The following is a 21,193-nucleotide window of genomic DNA, read 5'->3' as shown; positions in this document are numbered from 1 at the left end:
ATTGGTGCTGCACATAAAGTGTAGCACCATTTCTCTCACTCACTCAGTCTGTAGCAGTCAGGTGTGGAGCTGAACAGCAACAATATGCTGAATGATGTGTGTGGGAAGACATAGAAGTGTTGTAGCAACACCACAAACCTCCTTAAACATCTGAGAGTCTATCACTACACAGAATGTAATTAAATTATGACGAGGAAGAGGAGGAGAGGAGACAGACAGGTGCCACTAGGGCAAGACGGGTGTCACTCTTTGAGTCCTTTGATGCTGCAGGCAGATACTATCAGGTATTATCATTTACTAACCACTATTAAAGTATAGAGGGAGAAAATGTGGAGCTGTGGATCACTGATGCTGAATTTATGAGAAGTGATGTTAAATTGTCTGTTTTGTTTGAAGATTTTTTTTTGTTTACGTTCAAACGGCAGGAGTCCCTCTTATTCCTAAGACTAAGGCATCTTGTTTTATTATGTACAGTATTAAATGTGGTGATAAAATAAGTAAGTGCTACAATAAATGGCTGTATGAGTTCAGCTTGGAGTGATATGTGTCCCTGGAATCAGCTCTTATCAATTCAACAGGCATACAGTTAGTTGGTAAGGATGCTGCAGAGACTGTGTCATTAAATATTCAGTAATTTTACAATTTCATTGTAGGGTTTTAAAAGTACTGGCTGAAAAAAAAAATGAATGGATAGGCTAGCTATATAACATCAAGCATCATCATTAGCTTACACTGACGGTTAACTGAATATTTCAATATAGGTGTTGATAAGTGTGTAGTTATTGTGGCATTTATATGTTTATGTATTTTATTGGTAATTCCTGATTTAGTCACAAAGTATTCTATAAAAATGTAACTATCACTTACTTTCCCCTTATTGCAGCCTGCTTTGGAAGAGATTTTCCAAGCACATAAAATTTTTGTATAAAGCGTCGGTATCGGATCGATTTAGCTGATACTGGCTTGAATTTTACTTGGTATTGGATCTGGAAGAAAATCTCTAGTATCGCACATCACTAGCTACGATATCTTGGAACAGTCAAAGCCACCCCTTACGAAAAATGTAGACAATTCTTACTTATCACACATCCTAATACACAAATGTGTACATGCACTTACAGTGCATTGAGAAAATGCCATGGGGCTACAGACTTTAGTAATCAAAAGTTCACTGAATCACTGTAATCTTAGACTGAATCTCTTTACTTGACGGATTAACTGGAAAATCAAAGAACACAATGCAATATAACTAAGTAGGGCTGATCAGCAGTTGAGATAGTAACTATGTATCCAGAGGAACAGAGATAGAGAGACAGAGAGGAAGGGAATGGGATCTGCTTCTTGCTCTTACTGTTCCCCTCAAGGCAGCGCCAGGATAAATCTTCTAAGGGATTATCCCAGCTACACAATGTTCTCTGTTCTGCCCATTGTATGCCTCTTTAAACACAACTGATAAATTAGTTATTTATATTGTGAATGGATCAAAGTCATACACTGGATTTTCTTTTGATTTGTCTGGTTCGGGAAGCATTACAAATAATCGACTGTGTGTGTACTTCCAGTGCCACATTTTGTTGTGCAGGCGTTTATGAAATAAGATTACAAACTACAGTGTGGAGTTATTAGCAAGCCAAAACTTTGGTCTCTTTTCTTTTAAACCAGAGGGTACTTTGCAGATATAGTTTCCAAGCACAGAAATGTCATCTGGTTCCAATCTAAAGAAAGGGCAGTGAGCCAGCAGTAGTTAGACAATAGGCATATGTTCTGCTACCCTAATTTTACTATGCCTGTCAGCTCAATAGGGGCCCAAATCAGTCTTCAATGACTTACACATGGGATCAGATATCTCTGTGGGATCCCTTCTGTGTTTAATTTAAGGTAAACTAATAGCTTCATTTATTTGCAATTAGAAAAAAAATAATATCCTGCTTTGAAAGAGTATCATCCTCTCCACCTTTCACTGGCAGCTCACTCTTCAATAGTTCATGAATTTTAATTCATCTTGGTCTTTAGGCCAATCCCCCAGTTGTATGAGGTGACAGAGAGTTCTAGTCAAATTGAATTACCCTCTGTGCGTTGCACTGCTCTCACCCCCTATCATCCTAATTTCTCCTTTCTCCTTTCCTCCTTCTCTTTATGTTGTTCTTCATCTTTTGCCTGATTTTACCCATCCCCGAAAACTTCCTCTTTTTTCTTCATCAAATGCATGTGCAGAGCAGTGAGTTGTGTGCTTGTGTTTTTACTCTGGTTGCCCCTAGCACATGTAAATGACTTTGGCACTTGACGTTTGAAGAGAAAAGAAAAAAGAAGAAAAAAACTCCTAAGTGCAAAATCAAATAGATAAGATGCATGGCTCTTCACTTTTCTGGAGCACACGTGTTTTGACATGAACTGCCTTTTTTATGTTTTCCTTTAAAGTAGTCAAGGACAGTTAGTTTTGGAGGCATTATAAACTCAAATGTTAAGAAAGCATTTGTGTGTTTTTTATTAACAAAATTTTCTGTCTTTCTTTACTTATATATTTATTTTTGTGAACCAAAAAGAAGGATAACACATGTTGTCATAACCAATTAGATGTGCCCTTCATGTTATCAACCAGCATGTCTGTGACCCTGCTTTCTGCAGTCATTCATAGATACACAACCAGTTACAGTCATATAATGAAACTTTAAAAAAAAAAAAGCCAGAGAGGAAAAATCTCACCTGTCAGGAAGTTGGTTGCTCAGGTGACCCACATTACACCAAGTCATTCACATGACCTCTGAGGTGTTATCTCCAAAAGGCAAACATGGCAGCATTACTGACCCCTCCTACCCGCCAAGATGCCTGAAAATATCTGACTTTGCAAAGATTCAGTCTTGCTGCATCTGCAACATCATGTTTCCAAGGTCATATGTCGTGAATGAGGGTGGTAATGGTGGAACGATAAATTATAAGAATCCTTCATCATTACAACACAACTCAACTTAAAATAAATTCATGCTTGAACAGTTCTCAGTAATAAAAAAATGGAGACATCCACTCTGGTCAGCATCAGCAAACTCAGATTTAGAAAGAGCACCACAAACAAAAGCAGCACAATTTGGTAAGGGTTGGGGTTAAAAGTGCAATGACAATAAGATTAACATTTATTCTGTCTGCAAGGTTGAGAGGTTAGGGTATGTCTTGGGATCCCTCATATGAACCTGTTCTTAACTTCTAGTGTGTCCTTCTCTGACCTGGATCATCAACTGTAAACTCATTAGAAAGAGAACACCAGATGACAAATACCCCAGGATCATGCTGAGCATTCATCTGCCACATTTGTCTGAGTGACAAAGCATTTCCTGCTGGTATAAAGGGTCATCTTACAGGGTTACTTTGCATGTCGCCAATGACTGAGGTCTTTACAAAGCTCAGAAGCATCTCCCTTGAGATCATTGATGATGTCTGCAATCTATTGAAGTAAAAAAAATGGAAAAAAAAAAAAAAACATTAACGGACACATTCACCCTTTGATTCCCAAGGGAACTTTTCGACATTAAAGGGAGGGAGAGACTGGTCTCCATTTCTTTGTACGTTTAAGCTCTGAGATGAGCACTTGTACACTGACAAGTGGATAGAACTCCATAACTTAACCAGAGAGACTGGACACCACTGGCAATCTCTTTGTTGTGTCTAAAAATAGTGAGTCCCAGTGGTCTCTCTTGAAAGAAAAAAAAAAAAAAAAAGAAGCAGAGGCGCTCTTCATTATTTCATTATATCCCCCTACTCTGATTTACATACACACTAGAGGAAGAGTAATTTTTATCTGAGCGTCATGGCTACAGAGGGAAGCTGTGCACTGATCCCCAGCAGAGAAGCATGCACACAAAAACAAGCCTGAGATCCATTCAGTGCATCCTTTCCTCCAGAGGCAGACATGATCTCATGTTATCCCTGTTTCCCCTCAAGCATTATGATATGTATGCATCATGTCAGTGAGATTTTGACTGCAAAATTCAGCCTTTCCAGTCAATGTAATAAATAATGCATCAAGGAGCCGAATAGAATTTAATTTGAGACAAATCTTGGATTCAGTGTTGCATCATCTTTCATATGCACTCATCTTAAAACACCTAATGTTTTTATTTCTTTTTCCATGGATACAAGTTTAAATAGATGTTTATATTCTCTTAGATGTATATCTCATATTGCAGTGACTCACTGAAATTGCACTGCACTGTGTACTTCCATAACACACCTTTGAACTATTTGTGACCTCAGTGACTCTTCCTGCATGCAGTCAGCATCCTGAACGAACACATACGTAGCAATATTGGACACACGAGTAGCAGCATATAGTGCACCATTCATTGATTACACTCAATAACATATTGTTGTCCAGTTTAAAATAAAGAAGACAACTGGAGTGTCACTTATTGTAAAGTGCCCTGAAACTTTATCAGTAAAACTTCATATTTCAATTGAAATGAAACAATGCGTAAACATTCCAGCAGGAGCTGACTACTTTGGTGAAATTACCTGGAAACAAAAAACAAACAAACAAAAAAAATAACAGCTAATTATGAAGTTGAACCATAATTGGTTACTAGGAGTCTAAAGACCTTATGACATGTAAGGAGACAACAGCAGGTTTTCTTGTGCCACAAGACAATACAGCAGGAAAATAAGGGCATACAGGGTATTTGGTTGTATTTAATCATCTTGACACTCTAGCTAAACATATTATAAATGGTCAATGTTTGCATTGAGGAGGATGCTTATAAAAGACTCCCAAAGGAATTGTCGACATTTGCTTTGGGGGGAGCTAGGGTAAGGGGGCGGGTCAAACAAATGTGATGTGTCTGGGTGACCTTAATCACTTCCAGGTTCATTCAGACTCGGATTTCACTGGTGTGCCTTATTTCAGGTCACTGCCTCAAAGTCAAAGTAGGGCACAGTCATTATCTGAGGGAGCATAACGCAATCATCTACACAATGCAATAAGGTCGGCACAATTCACTGAAGTCATTGAAGAGTTGTCAGTTACCTCTGGGTTTGAACACATATGTGCTTCATCCAGAAGCTCTTGTCTTTATATGAGAATCTCAGGTAATATAATGTATCTGTTATTCCTGTGGCTATTTCTGTTTTCTTTTGCAGAAAACATTTTGAAATCTCAAACGCAGTAAATTAAAAAAGAATATATATATATATATATATATATATATATATATATATATATATATATATATATATATATATATATATATGAAGCAAATGTGGGAGGGGCAAACTTTGATTTAAAAAGACTGAACTGATTGACAAGAAGCTGATGATTAATATAAAAGAAAACAGGAAAATAAAATAAACCATAAATTGGTTCAATTTATCAGCTGTTCATTAGCTACCATTACATGAAATCATGTATCTTACCTGAAATGTGTGTGAAGCACATATGTTGTAATTAAAGCCACATTGAAAGTGATTGTCTCACTATTTAAAAAACACATTTTTTTTCCTATTAAAAACCATCAGAAAGACATAATGGCATGTATGAGTGATCTTTTTGAAGGCTGCATGCACATAAATTCTTTATGGCCATTGGTGAATAACACACAAATAATTTTTACATAGACTCTTCAAAATGTTCTTGATTATATTATCCTTTCATATTTCAAGTTCAAGCCAACTTTCCACTTCATCCCAGAATGCATTTCCGGGGACTGTGGATATATTACTCATGGCCACCTGCTTCATATTAAAGCTAAGTGTTGTCTGAGTAGAGGTATTTAAGAAACTGGAGCTGTTGCAGAAGAAGAAAATAAAGGAAGTCAAAACAATACCAAAGGCAAGAGATATTTACTGTACTAGTAAATTTGCATAAGCATCGTTGTCCTAACAGTGGCTCAAAAGTTCAAGCCGTTAAACTGAGGTGCAACATGTGTATCACTACTGAATGGCATCTAATATTCTCTGTTAATGGCTCTGTATATCCGTCCTTGATGGCAGCAGTTTTTAACCATATGACATGGAGTGCTTTTTTATTATAAGGGAGCACTTGAGTAGCAATAAAATAATAGAATAAAAAGACTACATCGATCATTGCCGGTATAATAACAAAGAATATGTGAAAGCTGTTGCAACTACAATATTCAGTGTTTGTGGATCTGAATGTAAAATGTTTCATACAAAATCCTTCCAACCGAATGTTCATGTGAAGTTTTTTTTTTCTTTTTGTCAGACCCTTTTACACCTGAATGCATGAAAGCAAATCTTCATGTCATTGTGTTTATGTGGATTAACTTTGCTCTGTGTAGAAGGGTTAACGTGATACATTTGGAGCCAATGCATGTCTCTTGTGTTTCGACTGAACCTGACAGCTTTGTGCCATATCCTGTTCACACAACTGCAACGCCAGAGAAAAATTGGATAAAATTAATGTTTTGGTTAAACGATTCTTTAGTATGTGCAAATCTTTCCAGTTAGCTCACTTATGTAATGCGCAGCTCTAATTAGTCAATGGTCTGATCTCATTTGTTCAAATGCTTTTGCTGCAGGTGTCCAGTCCGAGCTGAGAAGATTGCCAGAGGCATTAGGTTAGGAGGCGGGCTTAGAAAACCAACATAAACGACTTAATGGCTTATATGCAGTCATGCTTCCAGCTTGAATACATGGCATCAGATATTTTGTTGTCCAAGATTTTAAGAAATGTTGAAATAGCATGTTATTGTAAAAGTAAAAATGTATATATTTATATATATATATATATATATATATATATATATATATATATATATATATATATATATGTATATATATATTAACTTATTTAACAGCTGTTGAACAGTGCCATTTGCAGTAAAAAAAAAAAAAAAAAGAGCAAGTGTTTCTTTGTTTTACCTCTTTTTTTTTTATTTTTTTTTATCTTACATCAAGCATGAGATGGGGCCTGTCACATCTGTTGTCAGAAGAGGTCAGCGCACTTCTTGTTAACTCCTGAAGTGTTACAATTACCCTGTAGTAGATTTCTGGGTTTATAGTGTGTCTGTGCTTTTGATCACAGAGGAAGAGACATCTTCAAGCACAAGTATCAATGGAGATATCACTTGTGGGATGTCTTCTAACAACTAGATAAGATATTTCCACTGCACTAGGAAAGCAAGTGTTTGAAATGCAGTGATTAGCACAGGGTCCAGTTAATTTTAACACAGTTTGCAAAGGGACTACAAAGGCATTAAGAATTGACATCAACTTTAAATCTTTGTCTTTATGCATTCATGGGGGAATACGTTCAGGATGGGAAAAAAAGGCAATTGTCTGTAGTCGCCCGATTATCCCCTGCAAAAGCCTATAATCTGGCTGAAAGTACTTAAAGAGTCAAGCAGCAAAATAAACAACATTGATTATCATCCCACTGTTCTTTTTTTTTTTTCTTCCTGAAGAAGACCATACAGAGTGGGAGGAGGATGGAGGCTAAGGTTGTGCCTTCCCCCGTCAGCGCCATCTGCTTGGGCAAATGTTAAGGCAGGCTAAATACCCCCTGAGTCCTCTGTTCAAACCAGATTATCAGCTATTCTAAGGAGGCGGACAGGCATCTTATCATCTCCCAATCTCTTTTACAAAGGCAAATCAAGAATTCTCTGCAAGGATTACCAGGATTAAGGAGGACACAGACATGGCCCTCCTTGGACAAAGTCTTTAAGTTGCCTCGTCTTTAAGTCTGGCTTCCTTCATCTTACAAACGGCTGCATGTTGTTGTGACATTGTCACCAGCAATGGATATTTTTCTAGGGTTCAAACATTCTTCATAAGAGTTACTAAACTGCATTCAGTTGTAAAGGTTGGAAATTGATTCACACATTTAGTCATACAGCTCAGTTACACTTGAGAAAAGAGTCTCTGCTTTACATAACTTTGACAGCATCACATATTGTTGAACAATGACCCACAGTGGGATCTGGCTATGTGAGGTGCATTTATTTGCTTCAGCAGCATGATAGATTGCTGCACGGGTTTGTGACAGTATGCTTAAGAGAATGTGAAATGAGGGAAGAAATTTCAATGGAAACATCTGTGTGTGCATTTCCACAGAATACAGGTGCACCAATGACCTAGTAACTAAAATAATAACTAAAAAAAACAGAAACACAAAACATAAAGATAAGGTAAAATTGAAATGAATAATGTTTCTGTGTTCATGAAGGATTATGGTTAAAAGTACATGGGTAAAACTAAGGCTAAAACCATATTACCTCTGAGAGGGGTGGAATGAGGCAGAAAGGGAGGTGGGGGTGGGGTATCTCCAAAAGAACACTTTTAATGCTCAGTTATCCCAGCTATAAAAACTGTAGTAATATACATACAATATATAGCGATTAAACTCTGGTAAAGCCACGCAGACACATAAACAATCCTACTCAAGAGATCATGATGAGTATCTCTGCCTGGGATAGTTTAGGGAAGACCAAACTATATTTTAGAGGCACATCGGCAAACCCTATGCTCTTTACACACTCTCAGCAACCATAGTTTTAGATCACACTTTTAACAAGGAACAAACAATTGTACAAGCAATCGATGTTCTTCAGATCCCCGCTCCACAGTCACACCTCATTTAATCAACAGAATTGTTTTCAATGAAAACAATCTCCGGGCTGTACAGCTATACTCAGTGTCTCAGAGAGAACCACTCGGCAGGCTTCCACACTGATTTGATTGTTGCACACACAAAGGTAGCTAGCCCACCGCAGCTATGGGGAGATGATTGAATTATTCAGTTTGGCAAAGATTTGGCAGCAATTGTGTCGAGTGTTGCCTTGAGTGGAGTGCAACAGAAAAACAGCATCTTCTTGTTTCCTGCACCACTGCACAGCACATGCATAAATAGCTCCTGCTTAGACAGTCAGTATTGCTTCAGGACAACTTCACATCATAACCTGAACATGCTTGCTGCTTGGTAAATTGACTTACACCTCCCCGTAGACACCTCTGACATTAAATGCTGTGGATTTTAAGCATTTATACTGTTTACATTAACAGACATAAATAAGAGGTGTGGTTTAAGGGGAGGCACAGAACTGCAAAATACAAACTCCATGTTTAAGATACACTGTGTCACCACTAAGAAAAAATATATAGGAATCTAAATGTATAAAAGTAAGTGGCTGCCAACATCACATTAATCAAATTTACAAGGTATGACGAAAGAGGTAAACATATAAACACTTTCACGACTACTGCTTTCAGACAGGTTGAAAAAATATAATAAATACCCACAGTGATGCTGACACTACTGAATGCATTGCTTTTAAAGGATCAGCTGAGGCAGCAACTGCAGTGATCATTTAGCTAAAACAATCTGTAATCTTGAATTGTCGCTCTATGCTGTCTGCAGCAGATGACTTTAATCTCAGTGGAGAATGTTAGTCACTTGTAAAACCAATGTAACATGAAGAAATGCTTGTTTGGCTTGGCCATCCCAAGAGCTACTTTGCAATGTTAGCCACGTAAATAACGGATATGTTATAGTTTTACGTTACAGGCAAGGAGCTGATAACAGCGAAGTACTGATTGCACTGATTGCATCTCAAGGTTGAGGAAAGTCACTGGGCTACTTCTGCATCAAACTTCTCATGTGCTTTCTGATTAATCTTTAGATTAATTACTTTAAACTAATGATAAACATGCCTGCTTGATTACCGTGGTGTGTCAAACTGTCTACATACAGAATCTAAGATGCCTATAGCTACACTGTAGATGGTGAAACTGGGAAACCTGAAAAATAGTGTAAAAAAAAAAAAAAAATACAATTAATGAAGACCATATGGATGGTCTCACCGTCACAGCAGAATAAATGGGTGCACATGTGTTGTGTAAACCCATGTGTGTGGGTCTGTATATTCTGCAGATGTATCATTGCATTATGTATAATCTAATTCCCCACATATAACTGGCGTCCTGGCCTGTTAGATGAAATTGAATACTGTGTCCTCATAAATCATGTATCAATATGTCAACAAAGAAACTCTGGAAACACTTCCCTCACAAACCAACTTAAAGAAAATGCTTCTAGTAGTTGATAAAAACTTAAAATGGAAAAATTCTACCTCAGGAATGCAAGGTCAAACAATAAAATAGTATTAAAAAAAAAAGAAAAATACAACCAGCAATTATGCTTTCCTGAAATATTTTTCCTTCATTCATGTCTTTGTCATCTATATTTTGCATTTGAAAGCATTCCTAATCCATGTTGGGATTAGAATGTTGTCATATGGAGTGTATTTTATATATATTAAAGGTAAATTAAAAATTATTATTATTATTATTATTTATTCTTAATTTGGTATAAGGCAAAAAAAAAAAAAAAAAAAAAAAAATCTAACTACAGTCTATCTAGCTCAAATACATCACACTACTTATGGTTTCTCAAAGCTCTGTTTTGAAGAAAAGGCAATGCGTTTAGCAGGTTTACATTTATCTATTAATAGAAACCTGACATTTATGCACTTTCTACACCAGAATGCTCCTCTTCAGCGTGCACTATTTTCTCAAATCACCAAGGACGTTTTTCCCAAGGGAACTGATTAGCTTTCTCTAAGTTTAAAAATATGAAGTAACTTTGATAAGCAATTAAACATTTTTTTGTTGTCAGCCTTTGTTTTATCCCTTTCAAGTCTGTATTTTTGGATCAAGTCTGCATAAATACAGCATAACACAACATTTGAGTGGTGGTTATTGGATCTTCTTACATCAATCTCCCTCAGATGTGTAAAACCGCACATTTGTGCACTCCAGTACAGAGGTATCATTATCAAATGATCATTATCAGCTTTCATGGAAGGGAGACAGAACAGTAAAGAAAAATAATGTGCATCCAAAAAAAGATTCTTTTCTGGTTTTTATGTCTGTGTACTTCAAAGGATGTGTTCTCTCCAGATTTACATAACTTTTTATCTATATTCTGTTCCTAATTAGTGATGTATATCTAAACCTTCATCGCTTAATTTCTTTCTACTTAAGTGGCATATTGCATATAGACAGTCTGATTGGTGTTTGCACTTACTGCATATAAAACAGCACATATTATTGGTGTCCAAACCAGCACAGCCAAGCTTACTTCTAGAGGTCACAATCAGTTTGAACAAATGCTACAGCTAACTGTGTGTGAGAAGTGCTTTATTATCAAGCCTTTCTTTGCCTTAATTTGGTCTTACTATTACAACAGATACAGTACGGTTGGCAGAAAACTGAATTAAGTGATGTAAACTAATACTGGATGCTGAAAACAGGGAATAAGAAGAGTCATCAAAATATGCAATACAATGCAAAAGACTTTAATAAATTTCAGAAGCGCACACATACATAAACAAAACATTTACAGTTTTCTCCACACTGGCAAATCAAAGTCAATTACAAAGATCATGTAAGGTGCATATTGTACTTCACATTGAATAAAAGTGAGGTTTTCTGTCTCCCTTACAAGGACAAAAGCTCTCCCCATGTATATATATATATATTTTTTTTCTTTTCCCCAAAGATCAGGCAAATCTAATTATTACACAGTGCTAGGATGCTATGTATATTTCATACTGTGGCTCCTACGCAGTAGTGAATACATTTGATACCATAATTACATGAACATAGCTCCTTAAATAATGACAACCTGCCCCACAGAGAGGCCACACGCATAAAATTAAAAGCCATAAAATAGACATAGTCTGCACAGCCACGACATATTAAGACTGGAACACAATCAAAAAGGCTTCTGGTCCGTGCAGTAATTTGATTTAACTATATATAGTCTCTAATAAGAGGAGAAACAGCCTCTGGTCCTGTCCATCTGTACATTTCTAAGTGGATACACAGCCTATGTCTATTTTAATAACTCTAATCCTATGGTCATATGTATGTACGGAATGTGCCTATTAGGCCTTGTCTATCAAATAAGTCTTAAGCTTACCAATTAACAGGACTATTGAACAACAATGCTGCTAACCCATCAAGCCAGTTACTGGTGTTTACTGCAGAAATGATTGTACTTAGAATATACCAAAATGATTCTATGGGGTGAAGAAAAATTAGAGGAAAAGGATGCTCTCAACAAAAGGTCAAAGAAGAATTGTGGATTTCCTGTCAAATGTGAACTTATTGCTGTTTTAAAACAGAATCCTGGATTACCTTTTCATTTTGGTGCTTAGTGTTCATATTAGAAAATGTCTGTTTGTTGGTTTAAATAAGTGCACGGAGTCAAGTCATTTTTGCTTAAACCCACCTTCTTATATCAAGCAGTGCCTGAGGATTATTATTATTACTCATTCTTTACCATCTGGACTCATTTTAACGTGGACCTCATGGGTTAAATCACTTCTGACTTAGGAATCGAAAATGACACACAAAAGGTTAGGCTTAGCGCTTTTCAAATCTGTCCTATATAAACAGCTTTTCATTATGACCCCAGCAGTTAGTCCCTTGTGATTGTAGCTTAGCTCAAAGTATTAAACTTGTCTTTCCGTTTCTTCCAGTGAAATAACAACTTGGCAATATCTGGCACAGTTTTAAAAATGCACTGCAAATGTGGGTGAATTGTGGGGCCAAGTGTATTTCTGTGACATTAGCCACACTCGTCACTCAAAATACTATCAGTGGCATCAAAAGTGGAACAAAAAGAGGCAAAGGGTGACACACATGATACACTGTCAGTGGGCTCAACACTAATGTAAGCCTACGGGTTGTAGGCATTGCAGCATAAATACATTAGAAATCACTAGTTCCATGGGCAAACCCAGTCACATGATACAAAAAATAGAAAGTAAGAAAATAAAATGGCCACCAGGCGGTTTTGAAAACAAGGCAAATAAATGCAGTCAATAAATATAAACACCATCAACTCTGTGATAGATATACATACATACATATAAACATACTTTACAGATCTACTGACTGTATTTGACACCTATTTTACAGATTGGGTGCTGAAGTGGGACATTTTTGGGGAAGATTCTGGGCAAATCATCCTCACTGATAAAAGTAAAATGTAGCATAGGACTCAATAAAGCATTTCAGACTTCCAACAGATTCACAGGAGGAGCGTTGTCAAGTTTCAGGCAGCAACATGAAGCATGTCTCTTTTATTTCTGAGACACCCCACCCACCCTTTCTCTTCCCTTTCCAGATTCATTGTATTTACTCAATTGAATGAAGAGGTGGCGTTTGAGGCTGTAGAGACAGTAAAGTACTTGTTTCACCTCTTCAGTTCTTGCCTTCCTTCTTTCCTCCCTCTGCCCTCTCTCCCTCTTTTCTCTCTTTTTCTCTCTTTAGGAAAGGGGAGCTAGAGATTGATTTTAATCCTGTGGGAGCGAGTTGTACCTGTGCCACAGAGTGTGCCATAGTGTGGTGGTTTCAGTGCCATCTCCTGAAATATAGAGAGACAGACAGATATAGGGAGATTGTAGTTACAATATCATTGAGCTCTGAGCAGCCTAAGCTGTAGCCTTATCAGTGCGAGGCTACACTGAACACTGAATACAAAAATAAATAAATAAATAAATAAATAAATAAATAAATAAATAAAAAATCGGAGAAGAGTGTAGATGAAAAAGGAAAAAAAAAAAAGCATTCTTCAAGGTGCGGCTGGCAATCAAGTTGGTATCATGTCAGGTTTCCTTGAAGAATGCTACAGGTGTCACAAGTCTGTGCATTTTCCTGTACTTATCAGAGCATGCAGTCTCATCCAATTATAACTCCCAATTTGTCTTTTTGTCTCCCACCACACTAGTGCAACACTCTTTATACCCCCTCAAAACAAACATTTGGATTAATTTAGGCCCACTCTTTCACTTGGACCCTTGCCAGTGGGTCCTCTGATATGTACAGAATATGACATTTTGCCACTCCTCTGAAAGTTAGCAATATATATATATATATATATCTGTGAGTGCTTGAAACACAGAGGATCTGACTGGCCAGTTAGGGAGACACAGTGATTGCAGATGTAATGGATAAACCAAACAGACAACGTATAAAAAATAATGATAACAAGGTGCAATCAAAACAATACTCACTGGTTTTTATTACTGACATCAAATCTGATTATACATCTTAATAATGACCCCCATTCCAAGCCAATTCTTTGTCAATAGACCTCGTCTACTATAAAAACTCATACCTTCACCCACAGAAATACATGATAATGTGGAAAAATCTAGTTTTCTGCTGACCTCATTCTCTGAAGCTCTTAAAGTCTGTATTGCAAAATTCATAATGACACATATGTGATTCCAAATGAGGCAAAACAGCTGCACTTTTAGTATTAAATCAAAGGGCAATGTGTGAGATATTGCAAAACACTAGCAAAACATACCCCTGCATTATCCCACAGGAGGTTAAATTCATAAAACAGCAACCCTTCAACAAAGGAATGCATTAACCCTTTCTCTTCCCACTTTATATTCATGGTGATGTCTGAAATCACTCAAGAAGGGTGGTAATTTTTTTATCTGCCCCCTCAAAAGCACATGCTCTTACAAGAGCTCCTCATCACTGGAGGCAGATTGACCTCTAATATCAAGAGGCTATGGGTTAAAAGAAAATAATGAAATGCATAAAAAAAACTGTGAGAAAGGAGGGAAAAGGGGGGGCTGGCATTTGCAAATACTGTTCTCTCTGTATAATGAAGCCATATGGTGGCACAAATCTGTAGTCTCTGAAGTATTTTTACAAGCTTTACTCTTTATCAGCTACATCTGTAAAGTCCCTGAAAACATTTTGGTGACCTTCAACCATAATTGCCTCCTCCTGTTTTCCCTCCCCATAGTTATTCCATGGGTGGGCTTTTTTGTCTGCGCTTTATTTTTACTAGCTTTGGGTGCATGGCGCATCACTGCAAAGTCACTAAAGCACTGTCTGTCACTTTGATGAAGAAAAAGGAAAAGTCAGCATCCTGGCTATGATCTCTGGCATTAGCTTTCACAGGAAAGAGTCAGAATAGCAGACACTTAAAGAACAAATTCAGCTTTTGTTTTTAGAAACTGCACTTGAAATATTCACAACAAATTCCAGAGTTCTCACACAGTGTTTTTATTTCATGCGATGAAAGACAGAAAAACACCTTTTGAAGATGTGCTGCTTTCAAGTGTTCTTCTTTAGACTTGGAAAACGGAGTTTCTTGAACAATGATTAAATCAAATTCAGTTGAAATTTTACAAAAGGTGCTGCTGGTGATCTATGCTACATCACTTTTGGACTCTCAAGGATAGTTTGTGGCATCTCTGATAATCTTTAAAGACAACTGCCTTTTTTCCCCCTCTTTCTTATCAGCCTTATTCGCAAACCAATTACAGTGATTTTAATCATACTGTATTACGAGTGATTAACCCTTTAGTGCATTTAATTAACCTTTGTAGCCACTGATTCTCATCGGGTGCAGCTTCATGCTTTTTTTTCTGACACAGGCTTTAAATAAGCACACTTTAAACTGGTGGGAAATCTAATGTCTAAAGTGGGAGGAATCACTTGTCGGTAGCTTAAGGGGACGCAAAAATTAGCTGTTGGTTTAACATCAGTGGAGTTGGTGACTAGAATCACCAAGAATAGATGTTTTTAAAGAATATTATTCTGTTGTTAGGAGTACATAATATGAAAATGTGAGATCTATCTTCAAATAGATGAGTGATTAAATTTACTTCAGAGATAATGAGATATAAACAGACTCAAGATTTGGAAGAATATTTACTAATCAAATATTCATAGATTTTAAATTATCTGCACAAAAATACCCCACTGTGATCAGCAACATAAGTGAAAATCAATTTAAATCTGTAATGCATAAAATTCGTAAGGGATAATAATTCAGAATTGTTGAACATAAACTGAATATTTCTGCATATTTCCTGGCAGTGGCTGCGAGTAAGAGGGGAAAATCATTCTGACAACTTGTCAGTGTGTCGTATAAACACGTTATGGATTAAATCTTCAGAAGCAGGGGTATGAAGTAGGCTTATGTATAATGTACCATGGCAGGGCATAGCTTTTAACTAGGGTTTCAAATAAAAGGTGGATGAAGGGAATGACTATCAGCTGTGTGTGGGTGTCTTAATAAATTAGCCTAAGTACAATACTTTACAGGATCAACAGTCATTTACCACAACTATGGAAAGAAGAATTTTAAAGCTCACTTAATGTCACATACAGGCATATTGGGAGCAAAAAAAAGAAAGAACTGAATCAAAGATCTAGAAATGATGAACAATATGAGGCTGTAGACACAAACAAAAACAAGCTCTTCATGAAAAAAGTCAATTATTGATGCAACATCATGAAACTGACCCAAAATTGGATGAGTGGCAGTTGTGATAATAATGATCAAAACTGGAACAAAAATACAAAAGCCAGAGCAACCGAGCAAAAACCAAATCTTCAAAAAAATCTCAAAAGAAACACAAGACAAGAAAATGGTTGGAACAGACTGTATGTTTGAAGCTCGGGGGGGGGGGGGGGACAACACGCATATCAGTGTGAATAAATCGGTGCACAGGCCACTCAGCCTTATCTAATTCAGTTGTGCTAGTGATATCAGGTCAAATATCAAGATGTACATAAATACTTCATCATTTATGGACACAACAAGAGCATTCTGTAACATCTGGTGAAGCTCTAACTGAAACACATCAAAATTGCCAACATATTTTGTGAAATTATATCAACATATGCCATTTATAACTGGCATCATCATTAAAGTAGAACATTTATGGGCTTAATGCAGAGTTGACCTAACAGGCTTTTTTTTTATTGACTATTGCTCCCTTGGTGTTTAAGTACATTGGTCTCAAGGCTCTGCATCACCTTGATCCCAGTGACCCCTCCTCTGCTCCAAGCAGTACTCAGTCTTCCCCACAGCACTGTGCCCTGGCCCGCAGCTTTGAGCAAGGCCACCTCTTCTTATATCTGATTTACATTTATTTCCCTTGCCAGCTTTTATTTATTGGGGCACTTCACATCTGGCACATATCTCTTAGGGACCCATGAGCCCTTTGCTGTACCTTGGCATTTAAATGAGCTTCACTCCCACAAAGCCACACTGGCACATTTAAGACACTTCATATTTTAGGGACAGAAGCCACAAAAGAGTAGGGTTATCTATCAAGTTACTTTAGCGCACTTACAGCATTTTTCTTTTTCTTTTTTTTTTGTCCTTTTTTGTGCTATTAACATTGGACTTTCTGGCTTAATGAATACCTGATGAGATGAGTAGCCTTTGACACATTTTACATGCCTTGTTAAACATGTCAGTCAGATATAAACAGCTTCATTTGCCCTTGACCTCAAATACATCAGTTGGGAGTTTAATCATTGTTTTCTAGTCCCCTCTAAATCTAATAAAAATATTTCCACCAACTATTAATAGTCACGTTAATAAATGCAGTCATGACTGCATTCCTGTTATTTCTTGAGATTTTGCATAAGGAATTAACCATTTTGCTGATGCAATTAGGGCTACTTATAAAAGGAGAGATAAATAGAGGTTTATGAGAACTGGAAGTATAGTGGAAGCTTTGCAATATTAATTTTGATATTAATTGTTTAGTTTATCCCTTTTTTTAAGTGTAAATGACATTCATGTAGACATGGTTATGAGGTTTGTGAGTAAATCCCCTGCCTTCATGCTCCCACCCTCCACTTTTCACATCACCTACCAGGGAACAGCAAGGGGAGTGTGAGTAGGAACTAGTGTGGGTGGGTTTAAAAAGGAAGTCATGTATTACCTGTCGGGTGGTGATTTGCCCCGCAGTCTTGAATCCCCCCTGACAGCCACACTCTGAGACACTGTATGGGTCGGAGCTAGTCGATGAACATTTGGAGAGTGAGTCACAGCCCACCACAAAGGTGTTGTCCAAGGGGAGCTCCTGGATCACATGGTGTTTCTTTGGGGCCACTGGAGTTTCCGGTTTAATTTGAAATGTAGGTTGAGGTGATGCAGACTTGTAATGCTTGGCTAGATCAGGACTGTCAGGTTTGAAGGTAGTGGGCGTGGTTGCCCAATTGTACTTCCCCATGGTTTGCTCCTCTAGCTCCACAGGGAGATCCAGTGTACCATTAACATGCTCATGGGTTGGGTCATCAGGCTTGGATTCATCTATGGTCACAAAGTTCAGGAGGAGGCTCTTGGGGGATCGCTTCTTTCTCTTCTTCTTCTTCTTGATCTGACGGTTCTCTTGATTGGGCGACACCCACTCTCCGCTCTGCTTGCCCTTCTGTACTACTTTGTGTCTGGGTGTCTGCCGGCAGCGCACCAAGGCAGTAACAAATATCACCAAGATAACAGTCATAGTCCCTGCTATGATAGCTATGACAACAATCACATATCCATTAGCTTGAGGTGCTACCTCGCTTTCTCCTATGTTGCGATCCAAGGGTGTCTCCATACTTTTCCGCAGTTGTTCTTGGATGAAGGTAGCATTTGATACAGTGTCATTGACAAACAAGTGAATAAGTGCAATAGCATGTAATGACTCAGGCTGGCCTAAATCTTTCACCTTGACTACCAGTCTATGCAACCCATGATCAGCTGCTACTATTTTCTCCTGCAGCGTTATGTTACCTGTTGCTTTGTCGATGGCAAAGAGACCTCGAGGGGAGACCCTAGATGTGATGATGATGCTGCTGATAATACTGTACTGTAGCTCAGCATTCATACCTGTGTCATTGTCAATGGCAAACACTCTGGTGACCACAGCACCAGGGGTAGCGGTGGTTCGCACTAGGTCATAAGAGTAATTGGAGGATGGGATGACAAACACAGGGCGGTTGTCATTCACATCAACAACATTGATAGTGACCTTGGCGTAGGAGGAACTGGGAGGCTGCCCTCCATCAACTGCCTTGACCATAAATGTGTAGGAGCTTTGCTGCTCCCTGTCAAAGGTGATATTTGGTTTGATCACCCCAGTTTGGGGGTCAATGATGAAACTGTCTTTCCCGTTTAAAATGGACAGCGTTATAACAGCATTATCTCCTGCGTCTGCGTCTGTCACTGTAATTAAGCCAACAGTTCCATAGAGAGGCAGGTTCTCAGGCACATAGAAGTTGTACTCAGGGTGTGTAAAAGCTGGGCTGTTGTCATTAAGGTCCTGGACAATTAGCCTGATGGTGATATTGCTCTGCAGGGATGTAGAGCCATTGTCCCTCGCTATGACAGTGAATGAGTACCTCTCCTGCTTCTCTCTGTCCAGTCGTTTGCCAACAGAGAGAATTCCTGAACGTCTGTCTATGTTAAACCCATCCGGTGCATCAGGGCCAAGAGCATAAATAATCTCAGCATTATGTCCACTATCTGCATCAGTGGCGCTTATTTTTATTAACTGTGTGGACGGGTCATTGTTCTCCGGTATGGAAAGCTGAATTTCAGGCTGGGGGAAGATGGGTGCATTGTCATTCTCATCCTTGATTTTAATTAAGACCATAGCTGAGGTGTTCAAGGGAGGTGTCCCCCTATCCGAGGCCACTATCTTAATGGCATATTCTCGAGTTGTCTCATAATCTAGAGGGGCAGCTGTCTCCAGTAAGAACTGATCATTAAAGACAGGCTTCAACCGGAAAGGAACATCATGGTCTGTGTAACAAGCCACTTTGCCATACAGATCTGCATCCTTGTCAGTAACAGTAATAAGGGCTATTTTGGTGTTGAGGGGTGCATTCTCAGAGAGCAGAACAGTCCCGTTTACCAAGTTGATAATGTAGCGAGTGTCTATGGAGGGAACATTGTCATTTACATCGGTGACATTAACAATCACTGTTGCTCTGGAGGGGGTTGAGCTGCCATCACTTGCCAGGATGATAAGTTTATGAACGGGTGTTACCTCCCTGTCCAGCGGTTGCTTCACAGTGATTAGTCCAGTGGAACTATTGATAGCAAAGTGACGTTTGGTTGAGGAGGAAATCTGGTTACTGAAGGCGAAGTGGATCTGTGCGTTGGAACCCAAGTCTGCATCCGTGGCATGAAGCTGAGCTACTGATGTCCCCATTGGAGCATTTTCTGGTACGGAAACTTCCAGCTCGCTGTCTTTGAAGATGGGACGATTGTCATTGACATCAGAGATGGTAACTTGGAGAATGGCAGTGCTGGATTTGGGAGGATTGCCACCATCTTCCACCTTTATCTTCATGACAAAAGTGTCCTTCTGTTCGCGATCAAGGTTCTGCTGAACGATGAGCTGTGGCCATTTGTCACCTTCAGGAGTCTCAATGATGTCTAAGCCAAACTCACTGACACTCTGCAAAGACAAGAGAATGTTTTTGGTTGATTATGTTGACTTAACTACAAAAAATTGTAATGTTAACAGCAAAAGTTTTCAAACAAACATTTAAATGTCAAATAAATGTAAAATATTATCTCATACTGTTTTTTTTTTAATTGTTTTCATTTCTATCACTTAAATTTTAATTTTAGGGTATTCCATTTAATCTTATTTTTGTTTTGTTTTTTAGTGAAGGTTATTGTATAAAGTTTTGTAAATTGTTCAAGGCTCTTTTAAATAAATTCTCTTAAATATAGTAGAATGTCACTGATTTATGGTAGCTATAGTTATAGTAGCATGTTTCTGATCTAACGCAGTAAAATAGGCTGTTGTCTTAAATAAATCTAATTTATTTACTTTGTAGGTTATTCAGCTTCATTTGTTGTCTTTCTTATGTCTTCAATGATAAATGTCAAGAGTTTAATAGCCTGGGCAGCTGGTTGTTGGCACTGCTCTGCTCATCTCAGTTGGGTCCCTGAAAATGTGCAAACATTCTAATCATCAGTTTCTTTCATAGTTTGACTCATTTCTTACATACCCTACAAACAGATGCCAGAGAAAACATAAAAAAAAGGTAATTAATCCTTTTGAAATGTGACCAATCATTAAATTAAATCAAGTCTCTTCATCCCTCCAAGAAACTACAGCTCAAACTGATTAATTTACCTCTTAAGCATCCTCATCAGATTTCTTCTGCCTTCATTAAAATTAGATTTTTCTCGATCTTCCTGTCTTGTGTCAAGAAAGAATCGAGCTGGCAACATTGCACTATTTCAGCTTTGTAAGTGATTTACTACAGAAAAAAAAAGAGCTGGAAATGCAGGCACACCAATCCACTTGTATTTTAGTGCACTGCAAGACCAGGTAGATTAAGAGAACAAGAGTGAAACTATTCTATTTATTTGAGAGGCATTTTGCTTAAGGATAGCTAATTCTAG

General features: G+C 37.9%; 1 protein-coding gene across 4 annotated transcripts in view; it reads right to left on the bottom strand.

The window, feature by feature from the left end:
• pcdh11 (protocadherin 11) overlaps positions 1 to 21,193 on the bottom strand; it is a 125,070-nt gene that overhangs the window by 91,532 nt on the left and 12,345 nt on the right. For 3 of the 4 annotated variants that reach the window (XM_041990424.1, XM_041990425.1, XM_041990426.1), the window contains one exon: positions 17,724 to 20,231. In XM_041990424.1, coding sequence (XP_041846358.1) covers positions 17,724 to 20,231 — 2,508 coding nt within the window. Of the gene's footprint in view, positions 1 to 11,281; positions 13,376 to 17,723; positions 20,232 to 21,193 lie in introns of those variants that run through there. The other variant, XM_041990427.1, reaches the window with a different exon arrangement.

Source organism: Melanotaenia boesemani, chromosome 7, assembly GCF_017639745.1.
Source record: "Melanotaenia boesemani isolate fMelBoe1 chromosome 7, fMelBoe1.pri, whole genome shotgun sequence".
NCBI lineage: Eukaryota > Metazoa > Chordata > Actinopteri > Atheriniformes > Melanotaeniidae > Melanotaenia > Melanotaenia boesemani.
The sequence above is the reverse complement of the archived record's forward strand: the minus strand, read 5'-3'. Positions and strand labels throughout refer to the sequence as shown.